At 44.8% G+C, this 25,691-nt stretch overlaps 1 protein-coding gene across 1 annotated transcript; it reads left to right on the top strand.

The window, feature by feature from the left end:
* Positions 1-5,976: 5,976 nt before the first annotated feature.
* SRD5A1 (steroid 5 alpha-reductase 1) lies at positions 5,977-25,190 on the top strand. The gene is made up of 5 exons (XM_033154307.1): positions 5,977-6,342; positions 17,343-17,509; positions 18,394-18,495; positions 22,339-22,489; positions 24,897-25,190. Exons 1-5 carry the CDS (start codon positions 6,008-6,010, stop codon positions 24,961-24,963), a joined length of 822 nt encoding a protein of 273 aa, XP_033010198.1. The 5' UTR covers positions 5,977-6,007; the 3' UTR covers positions 24,964-25,190.
* The last annotated feature ends 501 nt before the right edge of the window (positions 25,191-25,691 follow it).

The following is a 25,691-nucleotide window of genomic DNA, read 5'->3' as shown; positions in this document are numbered from 1 at the left end:
TGGTAGATGAAGGGAACGCTGTGGATGTAGCCTATCTTGATTTCAGCAAGGCCTTTGACAAGGTGCCCCATGATATTCTTGTAAAGAAGCTGGTAAAATGCGGGCTAGACAATGCTACCATTCAGTGGATTTGTAACTGGCTGACAGACCGAACCCAAAGGGTGCTCATGAATGGCTCCTCTTCATCCTGGAGAGAAGTGACTAGTGGGGTGCCACAGAGTTCTGTCTTGGGCCCAGTCTTATTCAACATCTTTATCAATGACTTGCATGATGGGCTTGAGGGCACCCTGATCAAGTTTGCAGATGACGCCAAATTGGAAGGGGTGGATGGCACTTCAAAATGACCTTAACAGATTAGAGATGACCTTAACAGATGACACTTCAAAATGACACAAATTGACCTTAACAGACAAAATGACACTTCAAAATGACCTTAACAGATTAGAGAACTGGGCCAAAGCAAACAAGATGAATTTTAACAGGGAGAAATGTAAAGTACTTGTTGTTGTTCAGTCGTTCAGTCATGTCCGACTCTTCGTGACCCCTTGGACCAGAGCACGCCAGGCATGCCTATCCTTCACTGCCTCTCGCAGTTTGGCCAAACTCATGCTAATAGCTTCGAGAACACTGTCCAACCATCTCATCCTCTGTTGTCCCCTTCTGCTTGTGCTGATTTCTTTAAGAATGGATAGGTTTGATCTTCTTGCAGTCCATGGGACTCTCAAGAGTCTCCTCCAGCACCATAATTCAAAAGCATCAATTCTTTGGCGATCAGCCTTCTTTATGGTCCAGCTCTCACTTCTGTACATTACTACTGGGAAAACCATAGCTTTAACTATAGGGACCTTTGTCGGCAAGGTGATGTCTTTGCTTTTTAAGATGCTGTCTAGGTTTGTCATTGCTTTTCTCCCAAGAAGCAGGCATCTTCTAATTTCGTGACTGCTGTCACCATCTGCAGTGATCGTGGAACCCAATAAAGTGAAATCTCTCACTGCCTCCATTTCTTCCCCTTCTATTTGCCAGGAGGTGATGGGACCAGCGGCCATGATTTAGTTTTTTTTATGTTGAGCTTCAGACCATATTTTGCGCTCTCCTCTTTCACCCTCATTAAAAGGTTCTTTAATTCCTCCTCACTTTCTGCCATCAAGGTTGTATCATCAGGTTGTTGATATTTTTTCCGGCAATCTCAATTCTGGTTTGGGATTCATCCAGCCCAGCCTTTCGCATGATGAATTCTGCGTATAAATTAAATAAGCAGGGAGACAATATACAGCCTTGTCGTACTCCTTTCCCTTGTCGTACTACACTTGGGCAAAAAATAATCATGAAAGGCACAAATACAGGATGGGTGACACCTGGCTTGAGAGCGGTACATGTGAAAAGGATCTAGGAGCCTTGGTAGACCATAAACTTGACATGAGTCAACAGTGTGATGAAGCAGCTAAAAAAGCCAATGCAATTCTGGGCTGCATCAATAGGAGTATAGCATCTAGATCAAGGGAAGTAATAGTACCACTATATTCTGCTCTGGTCAGACCTCACCTGGAATACTGTGTCCAGTTCTGGGCACCACAGTTCAAGGATAGTGACAAGCTGGAACGTGTCCAGAGGGCAACCAAAATGTTCAAAGGCCTGGAAACGATGCTTTATGAGGAACGGCTTAGGGAGCTGGGTATGTTTAGCCCGGAGAAGAGAAGGTTAAGGGGTGATACGATAGCCATGTTCAAATATATAAAAGGATGTCATCTAGAGGAGGGAGAAAGGTTGTTTTCTGCTGCTCCAGAGAAGCGGACGCAGAGCAATGGATTCAAACTACAAGAAAGAAGATTCCACCTAAACATTAGGAAGAACTTCCTGACAGTAAGAGCTGTTCGACAGTGGAATTTGCTGCCAAGGAGTGTGGTGGAGCCTCCTTCTTTGGAGGTCTTTAAGCGGAGGCTTGACAGCCATCGGTCAGGAATGCTTTGATGGTGTTTCCTGCTTGGCAGGGGGTTGGACTGGATGGCCCTAGTGGTCTCTTCCAACTCTATGATTCTATATGAACTGGGATTCCTCTCAGAATATAAATCAATCTGGGAATAATATTCCTTTTGAGAGTGTTCACCTTTCCCCAGAGGGTAAGGTTTAATGACTCCCATCTATCAGTACCCAAAGAAACCTCTCTCTCTACTTAATTTATACTGTATGCTACTAATTGAGTTATATGTTTATGTGTTATATGTATATGTATATGTACCCCTGACCATTAGGTCCAGTCATGGAAGACTCTGGAGTTGCGCGCTTATCTCGCTCTATAAGCCGAGGGAGCCGGCATTTGTCATCCAGGTCATGTGGCCAGCATGACTATGCCGCTTCTGGCGAACCAGAGCAGCGCACGGAAACGCCGTTTACCTTCCCGCAGGAGCGGTACCTATTTATCTACTTGCACTTGATGTGCTTTTGAACTGCTAGGTGGGCAGGAGCAGGTACCAAACAACGGGAGCTCACCCCATTGCGGTGATTCGAACTGCCGACCTTCTGATCGGCAAGCCCTAGGCTCTGTGGTTTAGACCTTGGGCTAGTCCCACTTCTTTGAAGTCTCTCAGCCTCACTCACCTCACAGAGTGTTTGCTGTGGGGAAGGGAAAGGAGAATGTTAGCCGCTTTGAGACTCCTTCGGGTAGTGATAAAGCGGGATATCAAATCCAAACTCTTCTTCTTCAATGAAACATCTGATTACCGGAACGACGTCCAAGCACTGGACCACTGGTATATCACAAGTAGACTCTTTATTCATGTTCCAGGAATATTTTTGGCTGTTTTTGGTGATCTGCATAGTATCCCTTGCTTTTTCCTGTAGTACTACCGGTAACTGCAGTCGTTAACAATCGTCCACAGGTTCACCATACCCATTTAGTCAATCACCCATTTCCTACCTCACCCCACCCTCCCACTATATATAAAGGTCTGGTGACTTCTGTTTCAGTGTATCTGAAGAAGTGTGCATGCGTACAAAAGCTTATACCCAGAACAAATTTAGTTGGTCTCTTAAGGTGCTACTGGCAATTTTTATTTATTTTTTCTTTATTTCTGTGTTTCCAATTCTTCAAGATAAAATCTATTTTGGAAAGAAAAGAAATGAGCACCGAACCACTGATATATTACATGTGAACTCTTTATTTACCGTTTTTGCCATTGTTTAAGACAAAACATATTTCAGAAAGACACTACAGTGGTACCTTGGTTCTCAAACACCTTGGTTCCCAAACACCGAAAACCCGGAATTAAGTGTTCTGGTTTTCAAATGTTTTTCAGAAGCCAGATGTCCGATGCGGCTGTCGGCTATTTTTTCTGGGGCACCTGCACCAATCAGAAGCTGCACCTTGGTTTTCAAACATTTCGGAAGTCAAATGGACTTTCAGAACGGATTAAGTTTGGCGCTTTTGCTATTTATTTTGTGTTTTAGTTTTTGAGGCTTTTTTGGTTAATTTGTTTTTGTGACTGTGTGGAACCCAGTTGTGACTGCGGAAATGGATAAAAAGCCCCCCCCCCCCCATCCAAACAATGACTATCATCAGTGCAGGTAAGAAAAGGATCAATGGCCTCATTAGATAGTTAAATTCATGTTAAATTGCTGTTTTAGGGGTTGTTTTTAAAAATCTGGAACGGATTTATCCGTTTTGCATTACTTTCTATGGGGAGGTGTGCCTTGGTTTTGGAACTGACTTCTGGAACGGATCTTGAGAACCAAGGTACCAACGTACTCTTGCCAATTTTATGGATGTTTATTGTTGGTTCACAGCTAGTTGCGTTGGTGATATTATCTTGTGTCAACTTTGTTGTGGGGGGGGGGGCAGATCCTCAGATGTGTAGCCTACTGATTTGCACTGATTTTGGGGGAGCCCCCGCCCCTTCGCTATGCCCATGACTACAGCAACTACAGCCCCCATAATCTCAATTTTCTTCCCAATCTTCAGGAGGGCGCACTCTTTACCTAGCCAGAATGGGCGACAACCACCATGCACAAAAGGGAATTATCAGCATGGGGTTATTTTGTGTCTTCTTTTTTTATAAGTGCAAAGAGGGAAAAAGTGATGTGGAAACCCCTCCGCGATGTGCACCCCCACAAGAAAAGAGCCTGGGCTAATGGTGAGATATGTGGATGTTTAGTACCCCAACGACCTCCCTTTGCTGACCTAAGCAAATCTGGGCAACGGGGGCGCAAAAGTACAAAAAAAGTGGTGGGGAAACCTCTCAGCGAAGTGCACTCCCCCCCCCCAAACGTAGCATACAGAATCAGAAGAATCTGCATTTGCATTCACCATAGCAATACAATAAAATAAAACGAATTGAAGATAGAGGTAAAAACTTAACATTTTGGGGGTTCAATAATCAAATAGTAGATCTTATTCTAATCGCCGCCTCTAAAAACCTTGCAGTTTTTGCTGTCACCTGATCTTGATCTGCTAAAAGACAGGACACATCAATCTCTGTCTTTTGTCTTCTGGGTTTCTGGGGTTTTTTTTCCTGCTGTTCTGCCTCTCACAGCTACAATAAACCTAACATTAAAATTATGGACTGGTCATTTCTTCTTCAGAGGGCAAACGGGCAAACTTAGCAGGGGATCAAATACCTTTCCCCCTCACTATACATGCTCATCATCATGCGAAAGGCTGGACTGGATGAATCCCAAACCGGAATTAAGATTGCCGGAAAAAATATCAACAACCTCAGATATGCTGATGATACTACCTTGATGGCAGAAAGTGAGGAGGAATTAAAGAACCTTTTAATGAGGGTGAAAGAGGAGAGCGCAATCTGAAGCTCAACATCAAAAAAACTAAGATCATGGCCACTGGTCCCATCACCTCCTGGCAAATAGAAGGGGAAGAAATGGAGGCAGTGAGAGATCTCACTTTCTTGGGTTCCATGATCACTGCAGATGGTGACAGCAGTCACGAAATTAGAAGACGCCTGCTTCTTGGGAGAAAAGCAATGACAAACCTAGACAGCATCTTAAAAAGCAGAGACATCACCTTGCTGACAAAGGTCCGTATAGTTAAAGCTATGGTTTTCCCAGTAGTAATGTACGGAAGCGAGAGCTGGACCATCAAGAAGGCTGATTGCCGAAGAATTGATGCTTTTGAATTATGGTGCTCTTGAGAGTCCCATGGACTGCAAGAAGATCAAACCTATCCATTCTCAAAGAAATCAGCCCTGAGTGCTCACTAGAAGGACAGATCCTGAAGTTGAGGCTCCAGTACTTTGGCCACCTCATGAGAAGAGAAGACTCCCTGGAAAAGACCCTGATGTTGGGAAAGATGGAGGGCACAAGGAGAAGGGGACGACAGAGGATGAGATGGTTGGACAGTGTTCTCGAAGCTACTAACATGAGTTTGGCCAAACTGCGAGAGGCAGTGAAGGATAGGGGCGCCTGGCGTGCTCTGGTCCATGGGGTCACGAAGAGTCGGACACGACTGAACAACAACAACATCATACATGCTCAGTGGCGCCAGGACGCTAAGCTCTCTTTGCTGGGCTAAGCAAACCCAGGCATTGGCGGCTTTTTCCCCCCAAATTCACCATGACAATAATAATGGGAGCCAAGCGCACCTTTCCCAAAAACAGAAAGACCCCGGCCTAATGCTGAATTCTGTGCATGCTCCGCGGACCCGGGACGGCGGCGCGCTCCCTTTATTGGATGAAGCGCGCGCAGCGCCGCCCCTTCCACTGCAGCGCGCCCGCGCGCGCGCGCGTTCCCGCCCGCCCTCCCGCCCTTGTGACGCCGCGCGCCCCGCTCGGCCAGTCGCTCGCTCAGCGCCGTCGGTGCCCTCGGCGGGCGCGGCGGCGGCGGCCTCCTGGGCGGGGATGGCCACGCCCGGAGCCCCCGCCCGGACGCCCTCTTCCCGTGGGGTTGGCCGCGCGGCGGGGAGGGGGGCGGGCCCGGCTCCCCTTTTCTTTCCCCGCCGGTGCCCGGGCGCGCAGAGCTGAGGAGCCTGGCTTGGAGCGCGCTGGCGTCGTCGGGGGCCATGGATGCGTTGGCGAGGGCGCTGCGGTGCTCGGAGGCCTTTTGGCGGAGCGTCTCCGGCCCGCAGGAGCAGCGGCTGCTGAATGGGATGAGCTACGGGATGATGGGCAGCATGGCGCTGGGGATCCTGGCGTCGCGCTACATGAAGATCCCGTACGGGCGATACGCGTCGTCCGCCTTCGGGCCGCCCATTCCGGCCAAGGTGGCCTGGGTGCTGCAAGAGGCGCCCGCCTTCCTCGTGCCGCTGTGGCTCATCTTGGGCAGCGACGGCGCCCGCCTCAGCTTCTGGCCCAACCGCCTCCTCCTGGCGCTGTTCGGCATCCACTACGGGTACAGGTGAGCACTGCCATCGCGCGCGAGTGGGGGTGGTGGCGGTGGCGGTGGCCTTCCCCGGATCGCGAGGAGAAGGGCGGACCCAGGGAAGGAGCTCCGACGCCGGTGGGAAGCAGCCCGGCAGCGTGTTTCCCGCCGGGGTTGTTCCATTCTTCCTCAGGCTGGATGAAATCGGTCACTACACAATCACAATAAACGTAATCGGTTGTAGTAAAACAAAAATAATCTCTGCTATTTGCTGTTCCATAGTCAAAACAAAATAAAATAAAAAATTCCTTCCAGTAGCGCCTTAGAGACCAACTAAGTTTGTTCTTGGTATGCGCTTTTGTGTGCATGCACACTTCTTCAGATACACTGAAACAGAAGTCATCAGACAGACCCTTAAATATAGTGATGGAGTGGAGAGGGGTATTACTCAGAAAGGTGGTGGGAATGGGTCACCAGACAGACCCTTAAATATAGTGTTGGAGTGGAGAGGGGTATTACTCAGAAAGGTGGTGGGAATGGGTCACCAGACAGACCCTTAAATATAGTGAGGGAGTGGAGAGGGGTATTACTCAGAAAGGTGGTGGGAATGGGTCACCAGACAGACCCTTAAATATAGTGAGGGAGTGGAGAGGGGTATTACTCAGAAAGGTGGTGGGAATGGGTCACCAGACAGACCCTTAAATATAGTGAGGGAGTGGAGAGGGGTATTACTCAGAAAGGTGGTGGGAATGGGTCACCAGACAGACCCTTAAATATAGTGATGGAGTGGAGAGGGGTATTACTCAGAAAGGTGGTGGGAATGGGTCATTGGCTGATGGGTGTGGAAAACCTTTTGACAACTGTTAACAACTGCAATTATTCCTAAAGGAAAAAGCAAGGGGTGAGATGGCTAAAGGTAGATTTGTCATGTATAATGAGATAAGAATCCAATGTCTTTGTTCAGACCAGGTTTCTCCATGGTTTTAAGTTTGGTGATTAGTTGCAATTCTGCCACTTCTCTTTCCAGTCTATTTCTGAAATCCCTTTGTATTAAGACAGCTACTTTGAGATCTTTTATAGAATGTCCTGGGAGATCATCCTACTTTGAGATCTTTTATAGAATGTCCTGGGAGATCATCCTACTGGTTTCTCTGTCTTGTGATTCCTGATATTAGATTTATGTCCATTTATCCTTTGGTGTAGGGTTTGGCCTGTTTGTCCAATGTAGAGAGCTGAAGGGCACTGTTGGGATTTGATTGCATACACAATGTTGGAAGATGAGCAATTAAATAGTCCTGAGATGGTATGTTTGATGTTGTTGGGGCCAGTAATGGTGTTGTCCGGGTGTATGTGGCAGCAAAGTTGGCATCTGGGTTTATTGCAGGCAATATCTTATCCTTGTTTCGCCATCCTGGTTTTCATCAGCGATATGAATTCTAGATAATACAATAAATGCAGTATTATGACCTTATGCATTTTACAAAGATAATATAAATGGCATAAATAATTATACCAAATAAGACGTAACATAACAGTGGATCTACAGCATAATGGTGGCTGTGATGAACATAACTGTTACAAACAGAGGTTATATGAACTAATACATACTGATCTTGGTTTTGGGTGTTGGCAATCTACAGAAGCATAAAGTCTTTCTTAAAGTGAAGTTGGTGTCTTTAACATCAGGAAAAAACGTTCTGACAGCAGGAGCCGTTTGCTTTAGCTGACATTCCTGCATTGCAGGGGGGTTGGAATAGATGACCCTTGGGGTCCCTTCCACCTCTGCAATTCTATGATTCTGTGAGGCGGCTGATAGAGAAATGCCTCCTCCGAAATAGCTTTTGACAGCTGCGGTAAGTGAGCATACTCCATACTCCCACTAATGGAGGGCATCATGTTGGTTTTTTAAAAAGTGGGTCCCTCCATAATTGGATCATAGAATTGTAGAGTCAGAAGGGATCCCAAGGGTGATCAAGTCCAAGTCCCTAGAATACAGGAATCTCAGCACACAGTTCCCACATCCAATTTGAAACTATGCCTTTTCTGAAATAGCATTTGACATGCTTTTTCCGCCCTCTTCTCTCTCTTTCCTTTATCCTTCGTCTAACATCCAGCCTGAGGAAGAGTTCTGTGAAACTCAAAAGTTTGCCTCTGGTTTGATATCTTCTAAAAGATTGCCGGTGGCTGCCAGCGTGTGCGTGTGCGTGTGTGTGTTTGTGTACTAAGCGCATCTGTGAATAAAGGGCATAAGTGGGGCTTGCTCACATATTTGGCTACAATGCCCCTTTGAATTAGGTGAGCAGGTTGTACAAGAAACATTTCCACGGATGCAGCTTTTTTCAGCCTGGAGCGTAGCACAACCGCCTGCAACCAGCACTTACCTGGTGAGGCAAATGTGAGAATTCTAAGAAAGTGAAAGGTGAAGCTGGCTCAACTAACTTCCTGTTTCCTGCATGGGTAGGCAAACTAAGGCCCGGGGGCCGGATGCAGCCCAATCGCCTTCTAAATGCGGCCCGCGGATGATCCAAGAATAAGCGTGTTTTTACATGAGTAGAAGGTGTCCTTTTATTTATAATGCATCTCTGGGTTATTTGTGGGGCATAGGAATTCGTTCCTATTTCCCCCCCAAAAATATAGTCCAGCCCCCCACAAGATCTGTGGGATGGTGGACAAGCCCCCTGCTGAAGAAGTTTGCTGACCCCTGATTTGGCCATTGTGACAAGTAGCCACTGGTAGCTTCTTCCATTAAATTGTATAGACCATTTCAAAGCCTCCACATCTTAGGGATGCAAATTCCATATTTTATACCACTTTCTGTGTAGAAATGCATTTCATTCTGTCTGCCCCAACATTCCTACTATAGTCCTTCGTTCCCGAATGTTTTGGCTCCCGAACACTGCAAACCCAGAAGTGACTGTTCCGGTTTGCAAACTATTTTTGGAAGCTGAACGTCCAACTTTGGTATGCCTTTCCCTGACCTTTCCCCTAATATGTGACCCAATTTGTAAGATAAGCATTGTGAATTGGGGACAGCTTAAAGGAGGAACCCAGTTCCTTCTCATCTTGTATTACTCAGCTAAGTGGAATCCTTGCTACATGGTTGCAGGAGGCGGGAAAGGTTTACTAAGCTGCACGTTACCAATTAATTAATTACAAATTAAGATTGCCGGAAGAAATATCAACATCCACAGATATGATGATGACACAACCTTGATGGCAGAATGTGAGGAGGAATTAAAGAACCTTTTAATGAGGGTGATAGAGCAGAGCGCAAAATATGGTCTGAAGCTCAACATCAAAAAAACTAAGATCATGGCCACTGGTCCCATCACCTCCTGGCAAATAGAAAGGGAAGAAATGGAGGCAGTGAGAGATTTTACTTTCTTGGGCTCCATGATCACTGCAGATGGTGACAGCAGTCCCGAAATTAAAAGATGCCTGCTTCTTGGGAGGAAAGCAATGACAAACCTAGACAGCATCTTAAAAAGCAGCTAGACATCACCTTGCCGACAAAGGTCCGTATAGTTAAAGCTATGGTTTTCCCAGTAGTGATGTATGGAAGTGAGAGCTGGACCATAAAGAAGACTAATTGCCAAAGAATTGATGCTTTTGAATTATGGTGCTGGAGGAGACTCTTGAGAGTCCCATGGACTGCAAAAAGATCAAACCTATCCATTCTCAAAGAAATCAGCCCTGAGTGCTCACTAGAAGGACAGATCCTGAAGTTGAGGCTCCAGTACTTTGGCCACCTCATGAGAAGAGAAAAAAACCCTGATGTTGGGAAAGATGGAGGGCACAAGGAGAAGGGGACGACAGAGGATGAGATGGTTGGACAGTGTTCTTGAAGCGACTAGCATGAGTTTGGCCAAACTGCGGGAGGCAGTGGAGGATAGGGGTGCCTGGCGTGCTCTGGTCCATGGGGTCACGAAGAGTCGGACACGGCTGTCTTCCCCAGCGCCAATCCTATCATTAGGGTGAGGTGGCAGCTGATTTGGGTTGTCACGAAAGGGGAACTGTAGTTAATTATTCACAGCCGTAGTTTGAAGCAATTGAAGTTTCGGAACAGTCTTCAGAGATGGCCCCATACACAATGCATTGCAATAATCTCATCTGGGTGTTAGCAGGGCATGACAGGGTGTTCTTCATCAAGGGCAGTCACAGCTGGCATTCTGCGTCACTGAAACCAGTGGTACCTTGGTTCTTAATCCGCTCCGGAGGTCTGTTCCAAAACCAAGGTGCGCTTTCCCATAGAAAGTAATGCAAAGTGGATTAACCAATTCCAGACTTTTAAAAAACAACCCCTAAAACAGCAATTTAACATGAATTTTACTATCAAGTGGGACCATTGATCCATAAAATGAAAGCCATAAACAATGTACTGTAGTCACACAATCGATCAATCAGTAGCTGAACTGGGTTCTTCCGCACAGTCACAAAAACAAAACAAAAAAGAGCCACAAAAACGCAAAAGAAATAGCAAAAGAAGACAGACCTCGGTGTAACACTCAAAACAGAAGCGTGGCACTCAAATTGGAAGCTTAACACTCAAAACGGAGCACGTTCAACTTCCAAAAAATGTTCACAAAGGGGAACACTAACTTCTGTGTTTGCAGTGTTTGGGTTCCAAGTTTTTTGAGTACCGAGGCATCTGAGAACCAAAGTAGCACTGTATTGTAAGTACCCACAGACTGAACCTGATGGGGAGGTGCAGTTTTGGCCAGGCAGGGTGAACTTAATTCCCCAGGGGTGAGAAAGCACTCACATCCACTCTTGTCAGGATACAGTTTGAGTTTATTGAGTACAACCAGTCCATTACTGTGTGATGGCCTGGGACTCGGAGACGGAGGAGTCGCAGCCTGCACCAGACCCTCTGCCTGGGACATCGGCTGAACCAAGTCTGGGGCCTGGTCCTGAGGAGCCTCAGTCTGCTCAGCCTCCCCTGCAACAAGACTCAGCTGAGCCGAGTCTGGGGCCTGAGTCTGCCTTGGTTCCAGATGCAGGGGATACCTCGTTGCCATCACCCGGGTCGTCACCAGCGGCTGGCCCACTGCCGGCTGGGGCTGAGGCGGCTCCTGGGTCCTGTAACCCACAGGCGTCTCCCGAGCTGCAGAGACTCGGGGCTGATAGAAGGGGAGACCTGAGTTCTCGCAGGAGGAGTGCTCGCCTCCAGGCGAGGCGAGGGAATGAGTCGCCAGGGGATCGGGGCCGTCCGTTACCCCATTCTAGGGAAAAGGCAGCCAGATCCCGCAACAGGTTGCGGGAGCAACATTGTTGGTTGCTAGTTCCTGCTTGAGACCTGTCTTGCTTTCCTGCCCTGCCCTGGTTCCCTGCCTGCATACCTGTTCCTGACTTCGCCTGATTCCTTGCCCTGCACCCAGCTTCAGCTACTACGGACTGTCTCTATGCTGAACCTTTGACCACGGACCGGACTTTGACCTCGCCTCTCGGGTCAGCACATACTGATCCCAGTCACCAATTCAGCACAAACCGAAACACTCCAAGGTAGAGTCAGAAAAGTAGGTTGTCTTTCAGTCAGTCCGAATTGTTGGAGCTTAGCAATGTTTATCTAGAATGGATTATTTTCCTAGTTCCTATCATGCTTGTACACAGTACGGACCAGGGATGACACGTATATGCAGAAATGCATACGGTATAGTCAAACCAGCTCCCTGGAATTGTTCTTGCATGAGCAATCTAACTTTCTGGAGCCAGAACAGTTTGTACCTGGCTCCAAGGAAGGCAGAGTGTTTGTAAGCTCTTCACCTTGCTTACCTGACTCTGGGATGCTATTGGACAGGCTCTCGCAAGATCTTGTGGGACTGTCTGAGCTCCTGTGAGATCTTGCAAGCAAGCCTGCGGGCTTAAAAGCTCTTGAAACACTGGGGAAACCCAGCGCAAAAAGAGACTTTTAGCTTCTCTGCCTTCCATGCAATTAATTTGCAGGATTTCAACCAGCCAGCTTTCAGCTGCCAAAAGATGCAGTCGTACTGCACTCCGACATTTAGTCAGAACGTTATATACGCAAGTGGATCCAGATAAAATCCACACAACACCCATGACCTACAAACTAATCTATAACTACTATAGAGTAGATCTAAATTCTGGTTGAAATCAGTGCGACAAGATAAGCCATGACTCATGGCTTGCCCATTGGTTCTAACTACATTGATCTGGATCCAACCCTGTTAGTGGAATGCAGCCTAAAGAATGAAAAATTGCTTTAGAATATACCGGTACACAGAATATAACCTTAGAATTGAAATAGCCACCGATCCAGCAATAATTAATTAATTGAGTGTATTGGACTCCACAACATTTGCATAGGAAGTCACTGTCTAATAGAGATAAACGTTGGTAATGTAACGCCTTGGTTGAGGTACACGATGCGAGCTTGTCCGGCGTTGTACTATTTGTGGTCTGAAGTTTTGATCTGCATTAGCATCGGTTTTGTATTGGCAAAATCACTGATATTGGAAAATGTTTGTGTACTTCTAAAATATATTCTTGTAGGATGGGATTAACAGCAGGACAACAAAAGTGGATTTTGTGAGCCCTTATGGTAGCTAAGAGACTCATACTTCAAACCTGGAAGGGTAAATTCCATGGTGACAATTGAAAGTATTTCATACAGACATAATTTTTTGTGTGGGTACCTACCTGGACATTTGGGGCGCTTATCTTAAGTTACATATTTGATTTAAGATATACTGATGATTTATTGTACTCATATTGTGAACTGATTATGGCTTTTGTAAAACTATTATTATTTATATATAATACTTTTAATTGTCTGTATTATTTTGTTCCCTTCCCTTTTTCTTCCTCTGTTAAATTCACAAATAAAAAAATGATATTAATAAATGAAAGACCAACTGGCACAGGGCCTGGGCTTCTACTGCATCACTGAGTCTCACCTCTGCTATTGCAGGAGCAAACCCTCCCTCTGCTGCTGACTTGTCTATGGAGGGTTATCGACCCAGTAGGCAGATTTTGAGGATTTCCTGTTTAGGAAAGTTTTTAACATTTGATGTTTTATCATGTTTTTAATATTCTTTTGGGAGCCACCCAGAGTGGCTGGAGAAACACAGCCAGATGGGCGGGTTATAACAACAACAACAACAACAATAATAATTAATAATATCTCCTCCTCCTCCTCCTCTTTTCCTTGAAGTAGACTGGTCAGGTGCCTGGGAGATGAAGACATAATATACATCTAATTCAGGGGTCAGCAAACTTTTTCAGCCATGGGCCGGTCCAATATCCCTTAGACCTTGTGGAAGGCCGGATTATATTTTGAAAAAATAAAAAATGAACAAATTCCTATGCCCCACAAATAACCCAGAGATGAATTTTAAATAAAAGGACACATTCTGCTCATGTAAAAACACGCTGATTCCCGGACCGTCCGTGGGCCGGATTTAGAAGGCGATTAGGCTGCATCCGGCCCCTGGGCCTTAGTTTGCCTACCCATGATCTAATTTATAAAACAGATCTGCCTCGTGCTTCACTGTAAACAAGGAAACTTTGCTTCCTGACCTACTGTTGATGAATGCTCTCCATTGTAGAAGCGACACCCAAGATGCCTGGGCTGGCTGAGATGAGGGCTCCCTCTAACACTCTTGAATGATGCCATATTTGATCCTGGCTCTGCAAAAAGTGAGGTGGGAAAGCTAGCCTATTTCTGTACTGGATTCCTGGGCACCCTTTAGTTGCACTCTAGGAATCATCTGGTGCATGAACTAGATTATCAATATCAAATGAGCGAAGACACTCAGGAAACAATTATAGCCTCCTCCTTTCTCCCTCGCCTCGCCTCTCAGCAAGTCATGAGTGTCCCCCTTCCCTGCCCCACCTTCCTGCATTTCTTTTTCATTGGGATGGTTTTCGTTGCTGCCTCCTGTATAATGTTACGAGCCTCCATCCACAGTTCTTCAGGCACTCTATCCACCAAATCTAAATCCTTAAACCTGTTCTTCACTTCAACTGTGTATTCATAAGGAATTTGATTTAGATTGTATCTTACTGGCCCAGTGGTTTTTCCTACTTTCTTCAGTTTGAGCTGGAATTTTGCTATAAGAAGCTGATGATCTGAGCCACAGTCAGCTCCAGGTCTTGTTTTTGCTGAGTGTATAGAGCTTCTCCATCTTTGGCTGCAGAGAATATAATCAGTCTCATTTCGATGTTGCCCATCTGGTGATGTCCATGTGCAGAGTTATCTCTTGTGTTGTTGGAAAAGAGTGTTTGTGATGACCAGCTTGTTCTCTTGACATAACTCTATTAGCCTTTGCCCTGCTTCATTTGAACTCCAAGGCCAAACTTGCCAGTTGTTCCTTTTATCTCTTGACTCCCTACTTTAGCATTCCAATCCCCTATAATGAGAAGAACATCCTTCTTTGGTGTCATTTCTATAAGGTGTTGTAAGTCTTCATAGAATTGGTCAATTTCGGTTTCTTCAGCACTGGTAGTTGGTGCATAAACTTGGATTACTGTGATGTTAAAAGGTCTGCCTTGGATTCTTATCGAGATCATTCTATCATTTTTGAAATTGCATCCCAGTACAGCTTTCGCCACTCTTTTGTTGACTATGAGGGCCACTCCATTTCTTTTATGGGATTCCTGCCCACAGTAGTAGATATGATAGTCATCCGAACTGAATTCGCCCATTCCTGTCCATTTTAGTTCACTGATGCCGAGGATGTCAATATTTATTCTTGCCATCTCATTTTTGACCACATCCAGCCTACCAAGGTTCATGGTTCTTACATTCCAGGTTCCTATGCAATACTTTTCTTTACAGCATTGGACTTTCCTTTCGCTTCCAGGCATATCCGCAACTGAGCGATCTTTCGGCTTTGGCCCAGCCGCTTCATCAGCTCTGAATCTACTTGTATTTGTCCTCCGCTCTTCCCCAGTAGCATGTTGGACGCCTTCTGACCTGAGGGGCTCATTTTCCAGCGTCATAACTTTTATATGCCTGTTGTCTTGGTCCATGGAGTTTTCTTGGCAGGGATACTGGAGTGGCTTGCCAGTTCCTCCTCCAGGTGGATGACGTTTGGTCCAAACTCTCCACTATGACCTGTCCATCTTGACCTGTCCATAGCTTCCCTGAGTAATTCAAGCCCCTTTGCCACGACAAGGCAGTGATCGATGAAGGTCACAGTGCTAAGATAACAGATCACAGTGCTAAGATAACAGAAATCAAAGTGGCACGTTGACCTATTTTCTACTTCAGAACTTGCTGTCTTTTCCCCCAGTGGGGTAATGTGTGATGAGAATTGGGCAATCTATTCAAATATGTATTCTGGTTTATTCATTTTCAACACTTGGCAAGCAAGTTGCATTAAGCTAACTGTTGCTTTGAGGGTTTGTTCATTGTGGTTTTTTAAAAAAACAATCTTTATTAAATTTAAAAACCCATAAAAAGAGGGGGGGGAAGGCAGCTGTGAAAATGCTCCGCCTTTATTGGTGAAATACAGCCTTCTTCAGATCTTGCTACCACACCAGGAACTAGCATTCATCTTGCCAAACAAAATGCTCCTTACTCATCTAAAAGCGCAATCCTAAAGATGTGTACAGGACTCGGAAGTTGGGGTTCACTGTGGAAAAAGGCTGCAATCCTAAATCTACTTTGCTGTGAGTAAACTGCGCTGAACTCAGTATGACTTACTTCAGAGTAGACATTGGTGGGCTTGATTGCCACTTTTAAGAAGTTTAAGATCTCGGATGAAATTGGCAGTCAGAGGATATAGGGCAGGGATGGGCAGAAAACAGCTCAGGATTTACTGGTAAACCTGTGAGTGATTTAAAGCAGATTGCCAATAATATCTAACCCCAAATTTCTTGACAATGGCAACAAGGTCATAATAAACAACTACCTGACATTCAGAAAATTCCTGAAGGCAGCCCTGTTTAGGGAAGTTTTTAAACTGTGATATTTTAAATGTATTTTAATGTTTGGTGGAAGCCGCCCAGAGTGACTGGGGAGACCCAGCCAGATGGGCGGGGTACAAATAATAAATTATTATTATATTATTATTATTATAAGGTAAGGTTAAAAAAAAAAGGTAAGGGACCCCTGGACTTTTAAGTTCAGTCAAAGGCGACTATGGGGCGCTGCGCTTATGTCACTTTCAGGCTGAGGAAGCAGGTATTTTGTCCACAGACAGCTTTATGAGTCATGTGGCTAGCATGACTAAAATGCTTCTGGCACAATGGAACACCTTGGAACTTCCCATACCTATTTATCTATTTGCATTGGCCTGCTTTCAAACTGCTAGGTTGGCAGGAGGAACGGGAACTCACCCTGTCGCAGGGATTCGAACCTCTGACCTTCTGATCAGCAAGCCCAAGAGCCTTAGTGGTTTAGACCACAGCACCACCCGCGTCCCAGTGACAACTGCATCTTCTGCAATTGGAGTCGAAAAAACCCCACTTAAATTTTCTAAACGAATTGATTTTCTGAAAATATTTTCCAGATACAGTATATGAACTGGGATTCCTCTCAGAATATAAATTAATCTGGGAATAATATTCCTTTTGAGAGTGTTCACCTTTCCCCAGAGGGTAAGGTTTAATGACTCCCATCTCCCTCGCCTCGCCTCTCAGCAAGTCACGAGTGTCCCCCTTCCCTGCCCCACCTTCCTGCAAGAGGCTTAGGTTCAGCAGGGGGCCGGTCCACTGTCCCTCAGACCTTGTGGGGGGCCAGACTATATTTTGGAGCGGGGGAAAAGGAACGAATTCCTATGCCCCACAAATAATCCAGAGATGCATTTTAAATAAAAGCACACATTCTACTCATGTAAAAACACGCTGGTTCCCAGACTGTCCGCGGGCTGGATTTAGAAGGCGACTGGGCTGGATCTGGCCCCCGGGCCTTAGTTTGCCTACCCATGACTTAAAATGTACTTTATACATACTGCACGAGTTGCTTAAAAGGGATTCTGTTTTCAATAAGCTTTGAGCTTAGTTTTGTGTGTGTGTGTGTTGCATTTCTGTAACATTCAAAACTAAAACCCTTAATTTTGCGTTTATTCCAGGGCATTCATCTTTCCTTTCTTAATTCGTGGAGGAAAGCCAACACCCGCCATTACATTTTTGCTAGCTTTTATCTTCTGCACGTATAATGGATACTTGCAGGGCCGGAGTTTGAGTAACTATGCAGAATACTCTTCAGACTGGCCATCGGTACTGCGCTTCGTCCTAGGTGAGTAACCTTAGGTACTAAGTACGTCACAGACTTTCAAGTGCAGCCATTGGCGATGGTTCCAGTTGAGCCTTTACAACTCTGAATGCTTCACAGGAGCTATTTTACTGTGCTAAAGTGGAAGCTGTTAGGCTTCGTTTTCTCTTTCCTTTGGGTCGAGATGCCACCTTCTGGAGTACTGCAGCTGAGTGCATTCCACTTTCTAATTGGAAAAGTAGTCCAATACAGGTGAAACTCGAAAAATTAGAGTATCGTGGAAAAGTCCATTTATGTAAGCAATTGTTTTCATTAGCTACTGGAGTTTAATATATGAGATAGACTCATGACATGCAAAGTGAGATATGTCAAGCCTTTGTTTGTTATAATTGTGATTATTATGGCGTACAGCTGATGAAAACCCCAAAGTTGAAATTGTTAATTTGGGGTTCTCATCAGCTGTATGCCATAATCATCACAATTATAACAAACAAAGGTTTGACATATCTCGCTTTGCATGCCATGAGTCTATCTCGTATATTAGTTTCACCTTTTAAGTTGAATTACTGAAAGAAATGAACCTTTCTACGATATTCTATTTTTTCAAGTTTCACCTGTAGAAGGAAGACTGCTCTTATCCCCATATTTACAGAGAGGATGCCTGTTTGTTGTTCTCAGGCCTGGTGCAGGAAGATATGTGTGTTTTGTAAATGTGAGAGTAAAATGTGCCACTGACTTTAATACAGGGGGAAATGTGCCTAGCACCTATCAGAACACACAGATAATTTTGTGGCCGTGCGAGCGACATCATGAAGCAAGCAGATCAGATACTGACATACTGTGGTGCATTCTCATAACTTTTTTTTTTAAGGTTGTGTTTCTAAACCAGCATTCTAATATATTTTTAGGTTTCTCTGGGTGGCTAAGTGGCCTGCTGATTAATGTGCATTCTGATAATATTTTGAGGAATCTCAGAAAACCAGGGGAAACGGGCTATAAAATACCAAGAGGTGAGTAACGTGTCATAGAAATCCCATGCTGCAAATGTGTCATTGAAACGTAAATTATTTTATTTTGAAGCATTCTTAACAGTAAGGGTCCCAGAGACCCAACTTGGGTTGCAAGTTGCTTGTCACAGAAGTGGATTCAAAAGGAGTGAAAGTGTTTTTTCTTATATTCTCTATAAATTACTGTGCTCATAAAGCAGGTAGTGTGTTTTTTTTAAAAAGGAACACAATAAAACAGATTATTCCTTTTTGAAAGTATGTGCTCAAATCCCATTTAATCTCCACGCGAGTTAAGTACCGTATTTTTCGCTCCATAAGACGCACTTCTTTTCCTCCTAAAAAGTAAGGGGAAATATCTGTGCGTCTTACGGAGCGAATGGTGGTCCCTGGAGCTGAATTGCCCAGGGGCCAAAAGAGGATCATGCTTTTTATTTTACAAAGAGAAAATGGGTTTTTGAAAGGACCCCACTCAGCAGCTGATCAGCAGGAGATCGGGAGAGAGATAAGAGTCCTGGCTCCCTTTCAGCCCCGCCCTCCTTTGTTGAATGTGCTGCAGAGGGAAGTTGTTTGTTTCCCCAGCGACATGTGACTGGCTGATTAGATTATCTGTCTGGAAACAGTAGAAATGGCTCCCTTTCCTTAAGATTTTTCAGAAATGTGAGTTAAACCCCATAAAAATGGGGCTTTTCCTCTTTGCTTTTCCCCCTTTGTAAAAAAGCTGCAAAAACTTTAGCGGATTCTAAAAAAAAAACCCAGGGCTTTTCCCTTTGCAAAAAAAGCTGCAAAACTTTTAGCTGATCCTCAAAAAAAGGCCTTTTGCCTTTGCAAAAACAGCTGCAAAACTTTTAGCTGATCCTCAAAAAAACCAAAACAAAAAGAACAGGGCTTTTAGATGAGGAAAACCAGAAAAATATTTTTTTTCTTGTTTCCTCCTCTAAAAATGAGGTGCACCCTATAGTCCGGTGCGTCCTATGGAGCGAAAAAGACGGTATATGGAACTGGTTGGAAGGTAACCCATTCCTACAGTCTTGACAAGGTGGTTACTACCTCTGCTGCATGCAAAAGTGCAAGCCAAGTCTGTCCCCCCCCCTACCGCCATCCTCACTCAGCAGAAATTCAACAGCATTTAACGAAATGCAAATACAGGAATAGCAACCAGTGTTGCCGTGCAGTGCTTAGCAACCGTGCAGCTCCTTATCAATGGCGACATTGTCTGTGATCCGCTCCACGCGCAGCTGTGCTTGGAAAGCACCAATCGGCCAGCAGCAACGTTACCTTGCCTTTCTCCCCCGGATGCCCCTCGCAAGGTAAAGACCCTAGCTTTACATGCAAAGGAAACAGCAGTCTTTCCCTCCCAGCTTCTTGAGAAATATGGAGAGGCAGCGTCAAGCTATGCCCCTGCGGGGAATGTGCCTTAGCTAAAATGCAACGTTTTCGGTACAGCATGCATTTGGTGGAGACAGGCACACATTTCCCAGTACTGCGGTTCACAGCCGTGAATTCCTGAGCTTCCCATTTCTTTGCCCAAGGGCATGATGCAAGTTCGGGGCTCTTTTGTCCAAACGAGTCTGCAACTCAGTACATGGTTACTCTTGTCTTCATTCTGGGATTTACTGCTAAAAATATAATTCCTTTGGATTAAATTGTATAGGTTGTTTTTCACCCAAGAGGGCTTCCAGAGGAATGTACAGCCATGTTAAAATACAAAAATAAAAATAAAAACCCAGAGAGGTTTGGAGAAGGTTTGTTTCCCCCATCCCACCCCCTGAAAGAAATTTCACCCTCACCCTCAAAAGACAAGTCCAAGCCACACACTTGTAACAGCAATACTCTGGGGCTGTAGGTGTGAGTTCAGTCCCCATTATAGGGAAGTGGAATATGGCCTCCCCTCCTGTTTTTCACACCTGACCAGCAACAGCGATACCAAGCAAAAAAAGAGAGGGAGTGCCCAATATTTGAACCCACTCAGCAATAGACGGGGAAACAGAGACAGCATGGGGCATTTGGCTTTTGCCCAGCTCCCTCAAGACCCAAATATATGCACTGAGATCACATGGGCTTCAGAAGGAACCCATGTTGGGGGGACGGGACAGCTCAGGTTTCATATGCAGGCGATCACACGTTCAAATCTAAGGCCTAGCGCCACACTCGAGAAGGTGGGGAGGGGCTCCCACATGAAGGCATTTTGTTGTTCAGTCGTTCAGTCGTGTCCGATTCTTCGTGACCCCGTGGACCAGAGCACGCCAGGCACGCCTATCCTTCACTGCCTCTCGCAGTTTGGCCAAACTCATGTTAGTAGCTTCGAGAACACTGTCCAACCATCTCATCCTCTGTCGTCCCCTTCTCCTTGTGCCCTCCATCTTTCCCAACATCAGGGTCTTTTCTAGGGACTCTTCTCTTCTCATGAGGTGGCCAAAGTACTGGAGCCTCAACTTCAGGATCTGTCCTTCTAGTGAACACTCAGGGCTGATTTCTTTGAGAATGGATAAGTTTGATCTTCTAGCAGTCCATGGGAGGTTTGAAGAAGGTTTGGGAAGGCATAGTTGAACCAATTTGTAAGAGTGCTGTATGGCCCAGTGGCCCTCTTGGCCCGCCCTTCCCCTAGCAACCCATGCGACCAATGCCTCTGACTATTTTCCCTGCTAGGCCAGCCCTAACGTCCCAACAGACCCAAACATCCCTCCTTATTCCCCCATGCCACCACAGTCTATCTGGATCACCATGCAAACCACTGCTGCTTTTTTTTTGTAATGGAAACCAAAAGGGTGCAAGGAACCACCGTGTGTTTAGCTTCACCTCTAGCTCGGTCTCGAGCTACTGTCTCTGGCAAAAGCAGCAGCCAAGAAACGGAAATGACCACGCCTGAGTCAAATCTGCCTGCTACATGGGCTAAATCAAGAGTTCGCTTTCTCAGAGGAGGGAGGATGCGGATGCAGCTACCATGTGCTACAGGAACCTGGTCTTGCTCAGCTTGAGAATTAATTACAAACACAGATGCATTTGACTATGAAGCTGTGGATGACACTGAAAAATTGGGACACAGAATTAAGAGTCTTGCAGAATACAGGATGCCACCCAGAATGATGAGGGATACCCAAGGACTGTCCTTTTCTCCCAGTACCAGATGCTAGTAGACCAGAGTTGCAGATATTTTTTTGGTGAGCACCAGTAAGAGGAATCTCAAATCCTCTTGAGGATCTGACTTCTCGTGTCTTAGAGCAGCAACAACAAAGATTTAGTTCTTTCGTCCTAAAATCTTGTTCTGAGAAAACAGCTCCCCTCTCTCAAGAGTCTTAAGTTGCTTCTCTTGCGAATGGAAACGATTGGGACATGGCTGGAAGCCATGACTGAATGTAACATCAATATTGCTAGAAGTAGCTATAATTAGTTGTTTTACAGCTGGATAACTCCCAATACGTTCGGATTTACAATGACTTAAAACCCCGGAGGGATGTGGGTGGCGCTGTGGGTTAAACCACAGAGCCTAGGGCTTGCCGATCAGAAGGTCGGCGGTTCAAATCCCCATGACGGAGTGAGCTCCTGTTGCTCGGTCCCTGCTCCTGCCCACCTAGCAGTTCAAAAGCACGTCAAAGTGCAAGTAGATAAATAGGTACCGCTCTGTCGGAAAGGTAAATCGCGTTTCCGTGCGCTGCTCTGGTTTGCCAGAAGCGGCTTAGTCATGCTGGCCACATGACCTGGAAGCTGTACGCCGGCTCCCTCGGCCAGTAAAGCGAGATGAGCGCCGAAACCCCAGAGTCGTCCGCGACTGGACTTAGTGGTCAGGGGTCCCTTTACATTTACCTAAAACTATCAGAGCATTAATTGCTACTACGTTTTGTTCTACAGGAGGAATGTTTGAATATGTGACTGGAGCCAACTACTTTGGAGAGATTCTTGAATGGTGTGGATTTGCTCTTGCCTCCTGGACCTTGGAAAGCACGGCTTTTGCTGTTAGTACATTCCTGATATTAGGAAGAAGGGCACAAATGCACCATGAGTAAGTTTTCAGAAATTCTGATTTCTCTTGAATTTTCATCTGAGTTATATTGTGGGAGTTTTTAATACATATTTGTTTTTCTGTGATAAACCATACTTAAGGTTCCCCCCTTTTTCTGTGGACATAGAACTTATGTTTATTACCTATATTTGCTAAGGAAAGAAACAGGGAAGCTAAATATTGAGCTGGTTTAAATTATCATTATCAGGCCCTTCAGTTGTTCACCTTTCCCTCCAGATGTTTTGCATTAAAATTCCCATCAGCCCCAGACAGCACAGCCATGCTGATTGGGACTTACAGGAACTGTAGTCCAAAACATCTGGACAGCACCACGTCTAAGTCATTGATAAAAATGTTGAAGTATTGGGCCCAGGTTGAATCCTCTAGCGCCCCATTTGAAACTTGCCTCAGGTTTGATGCTGATGAGCATGATTTCCCAACCAGCTCTAAATCCTCCTGGCTGTATTATCACCCAGCTTGAATTTAACCAGTTTGAACAAAATCGAAAATTCTTTCTAGTAGCACCTTAGAGACCAACTGAGTTTGTTCCTGGTATGAGCTTTCGTGTGCATGCACACTTCTTCAGATACGTATCTGAAGAAGTGTGCATGCACACGAAAGCTCATACCAGGAACAAACTCAGTTGGTCTCTAAGGTGCTACTAGAAAGAATTTTCGATTTTGTTTTGACTATGGCAGACCAACACGGCTACCCACCTGTAACTTTAACCAGTTTGATAACCTAAATATTATTTGGCACTTCGTTTTCCTGAACTCAAGATAAGTTACATTCCCACAGTCCGCTAACTCAGAAACCAAACCAATAACAAGGTAAACTGAATCTGGACACAAATCTGGATTATTATTGATAAATCCATGCTATTTATCAGTAGCATTCACTTGGCACCAACTTCACTATTTTTAAGTGTTGGGCAAAGACTTGAAAAACCAAACAAAAAACCAGGCATTTTAACTGTCTTGATTATACACAGGTGGTGCTATCCAAAAAACTCATTGTACAAAATTCACTTATCCAAACAAGAGGAATTAGTACCCAAACCTCACCTATGCACACCAGATTCAGATATCCAAATAGCTGGATCTGCATGTAGTATTGTAAACAAATAAAGGTAAAGGGACCCCTGGCCATTAGGTCCAGTCACGGACGACTCTGGGGTTGCGGTGCTCATCTCGCTTTACTGGCCGAGGGAGCCGGCGTCCAGCTTCCGGGTCATGTGGCCAGCATGACTAAGCCGCTTCTGGCGAACCAGAGCAGCGCACAGAAACGCCGTTTACCTTCCCGCCGGAGCGGTAACTATTTATCTACTTGGACTTTGACGTGCTTTCGAACTGCTAGGTGGGCAGCTCAACCAATAAGCAGCCTTAAAACAAGCCTTACTTTTGTGATTTAGTTACAGGTGGGTAGCCGTGTTGGTCTGCCATAGTCGAAACAAAAAAGAAAATTCTTTCCAGTAGCACCTTAGAGACCAACTGAGTTTGTTCTTGGTATGAGCTTTCGTGTGCATGCACACGAAAGCTCATACCAAGAACAAACTCAGTTGGTCTCTAAGGTGCTACTGGAAAGAATTTTCTTTTTGTGATTTACTGATCCATAGCAGCCATGGTGAGAGGGAAGGGAGGCGAGGGCATAGATTGGATAAATAAATGAGTGTTTACCCCTTCCTTGTTTGCCTTTTGCAAGCTTTCAGGGGTTTTCCCAGGGATTTTACGAGGCTTTTCGACCTTTTAGGGCCAAAATTCCATGGTTGGGAATGCATTAGAAATTTCCCCATAGGAATCAGTGGAAATCATGGACTCATTATATGAATGCTCACCTAACAAACTATTTCCCAAGAATGCATTGTGTTTGGATAGCGAGACCTGTGTGTATTTTAAACCGACTTTTAACTGTGTTGGTATCTTCCACTTTTATGCTTGGGTGTTTTTTTTAAAAAAGAAAAATACTAGATTTATTACCTACCCTTCACCACAAAGTCCCAGGGTGGGCCACAACAATGTAAAATACAGCATTAAAAATTGTTTAAAACATTATAATCTGAACTAGAACAGGTCCTAAAATAAACACATCTCAAATATATTGTTTTCACTTCGGCGCGTTAACTTTGTAAACTACTTAGAAACCTAACATACGGCGATACAGAAATGTAATAATTAAATAATAATTGCATTGTTATCAAATTGCTTACTCCGTAAATAACCTGTTCTATATGAATTTGGGTTCTAACATAAATTTGGCTTTTCCTGTTCTTACCGAGAAATGTATTTGTATTTATGAAGATCTAAGAACATGCCTCGGCCTCATTCCAGATATATGAAAGGTGGAAATGTTCTAGTTTTATACAATTTGAGCCAAATAGTACTAATCACTTCTGCTTCTTCTCCTTCAGGTGGTACCACAAGAAGTTTAAAGACTATCCCCGCTCCAGGAAAATTGTAATTCCGTGTATCTACTGAGCTCTTCCTCACATTTCCTGCCGATTCTGAGCAATAGCTGTTGCTTTGATGAATAAGAGAAGTTAATGTTCAATAAATGTTGGCTAAACGGGGAATCTAAATACCCATCAGGGAACGTCTGGCAATGCAAATACTGTGCTTAAGGATGCAACAGGGACATTTTCCGTTATAAAGTATTCTTGAATTATAGGTGCTATACCGTAACTCTTTACGAGCTTGTTATACCTCAACCCTTTTACAACTAAATGTTCTCTAAGGAACTTAATTTTCACTAGGTTTCCAAAAGATGCTGAAACCTTAACGTAGGTAATTATTATATACTTATAAGTATATACTTTTACTTCCTACTTGCTTTTCTGCTTTTAAGAATTCTGGGCAGTTAACAGACTAAATTAAAAACATAGGGTGGTTGTCATTCTTGGAGCAGACCCACTGGAATAAATCAACTTTTAAGTTCATTGGTTTCAGTGGGTCTATTCCGAGTATCACTCAGTCCACCCTTAATGAAAGACAAGGAGCAAAAATATAAAATATAATAATATAAACAATAGCAGGACAGTAGTGTTAAATGGCACTCTACCCAAACAGCTTAATTTTTAACTTAGCCTTAACTCTTACTAACGCTCCTCAAAAAGGAGAGTAGATGGGTGTGTTTGGGCATGGAGTGCCAAAGCCTATGGGGAAAACCTTCTCTGGCTTTTTTTTCCTGGTGCTTTGCAGAAGAAGAA

This window comes from Lacerta agilis, chromosome 7 (genome assembly GCF_009819535.1).
Source record: "Lacerta agilis isolate rLacAgi1 chromosome 7, rLacAgi1.pri, whole genome shotgun sequence".
Lineage (NCBI taxonomy): Eukaryota > Metazoa > Chordata > Lepidosauria > Squamata > Lacertidae > Lacerta > Lacerta agilis.
Note: the sequence above shows the minus strand (reverse complement) of the source record. Positions and strands in the feature narration are given on the sequence as shown.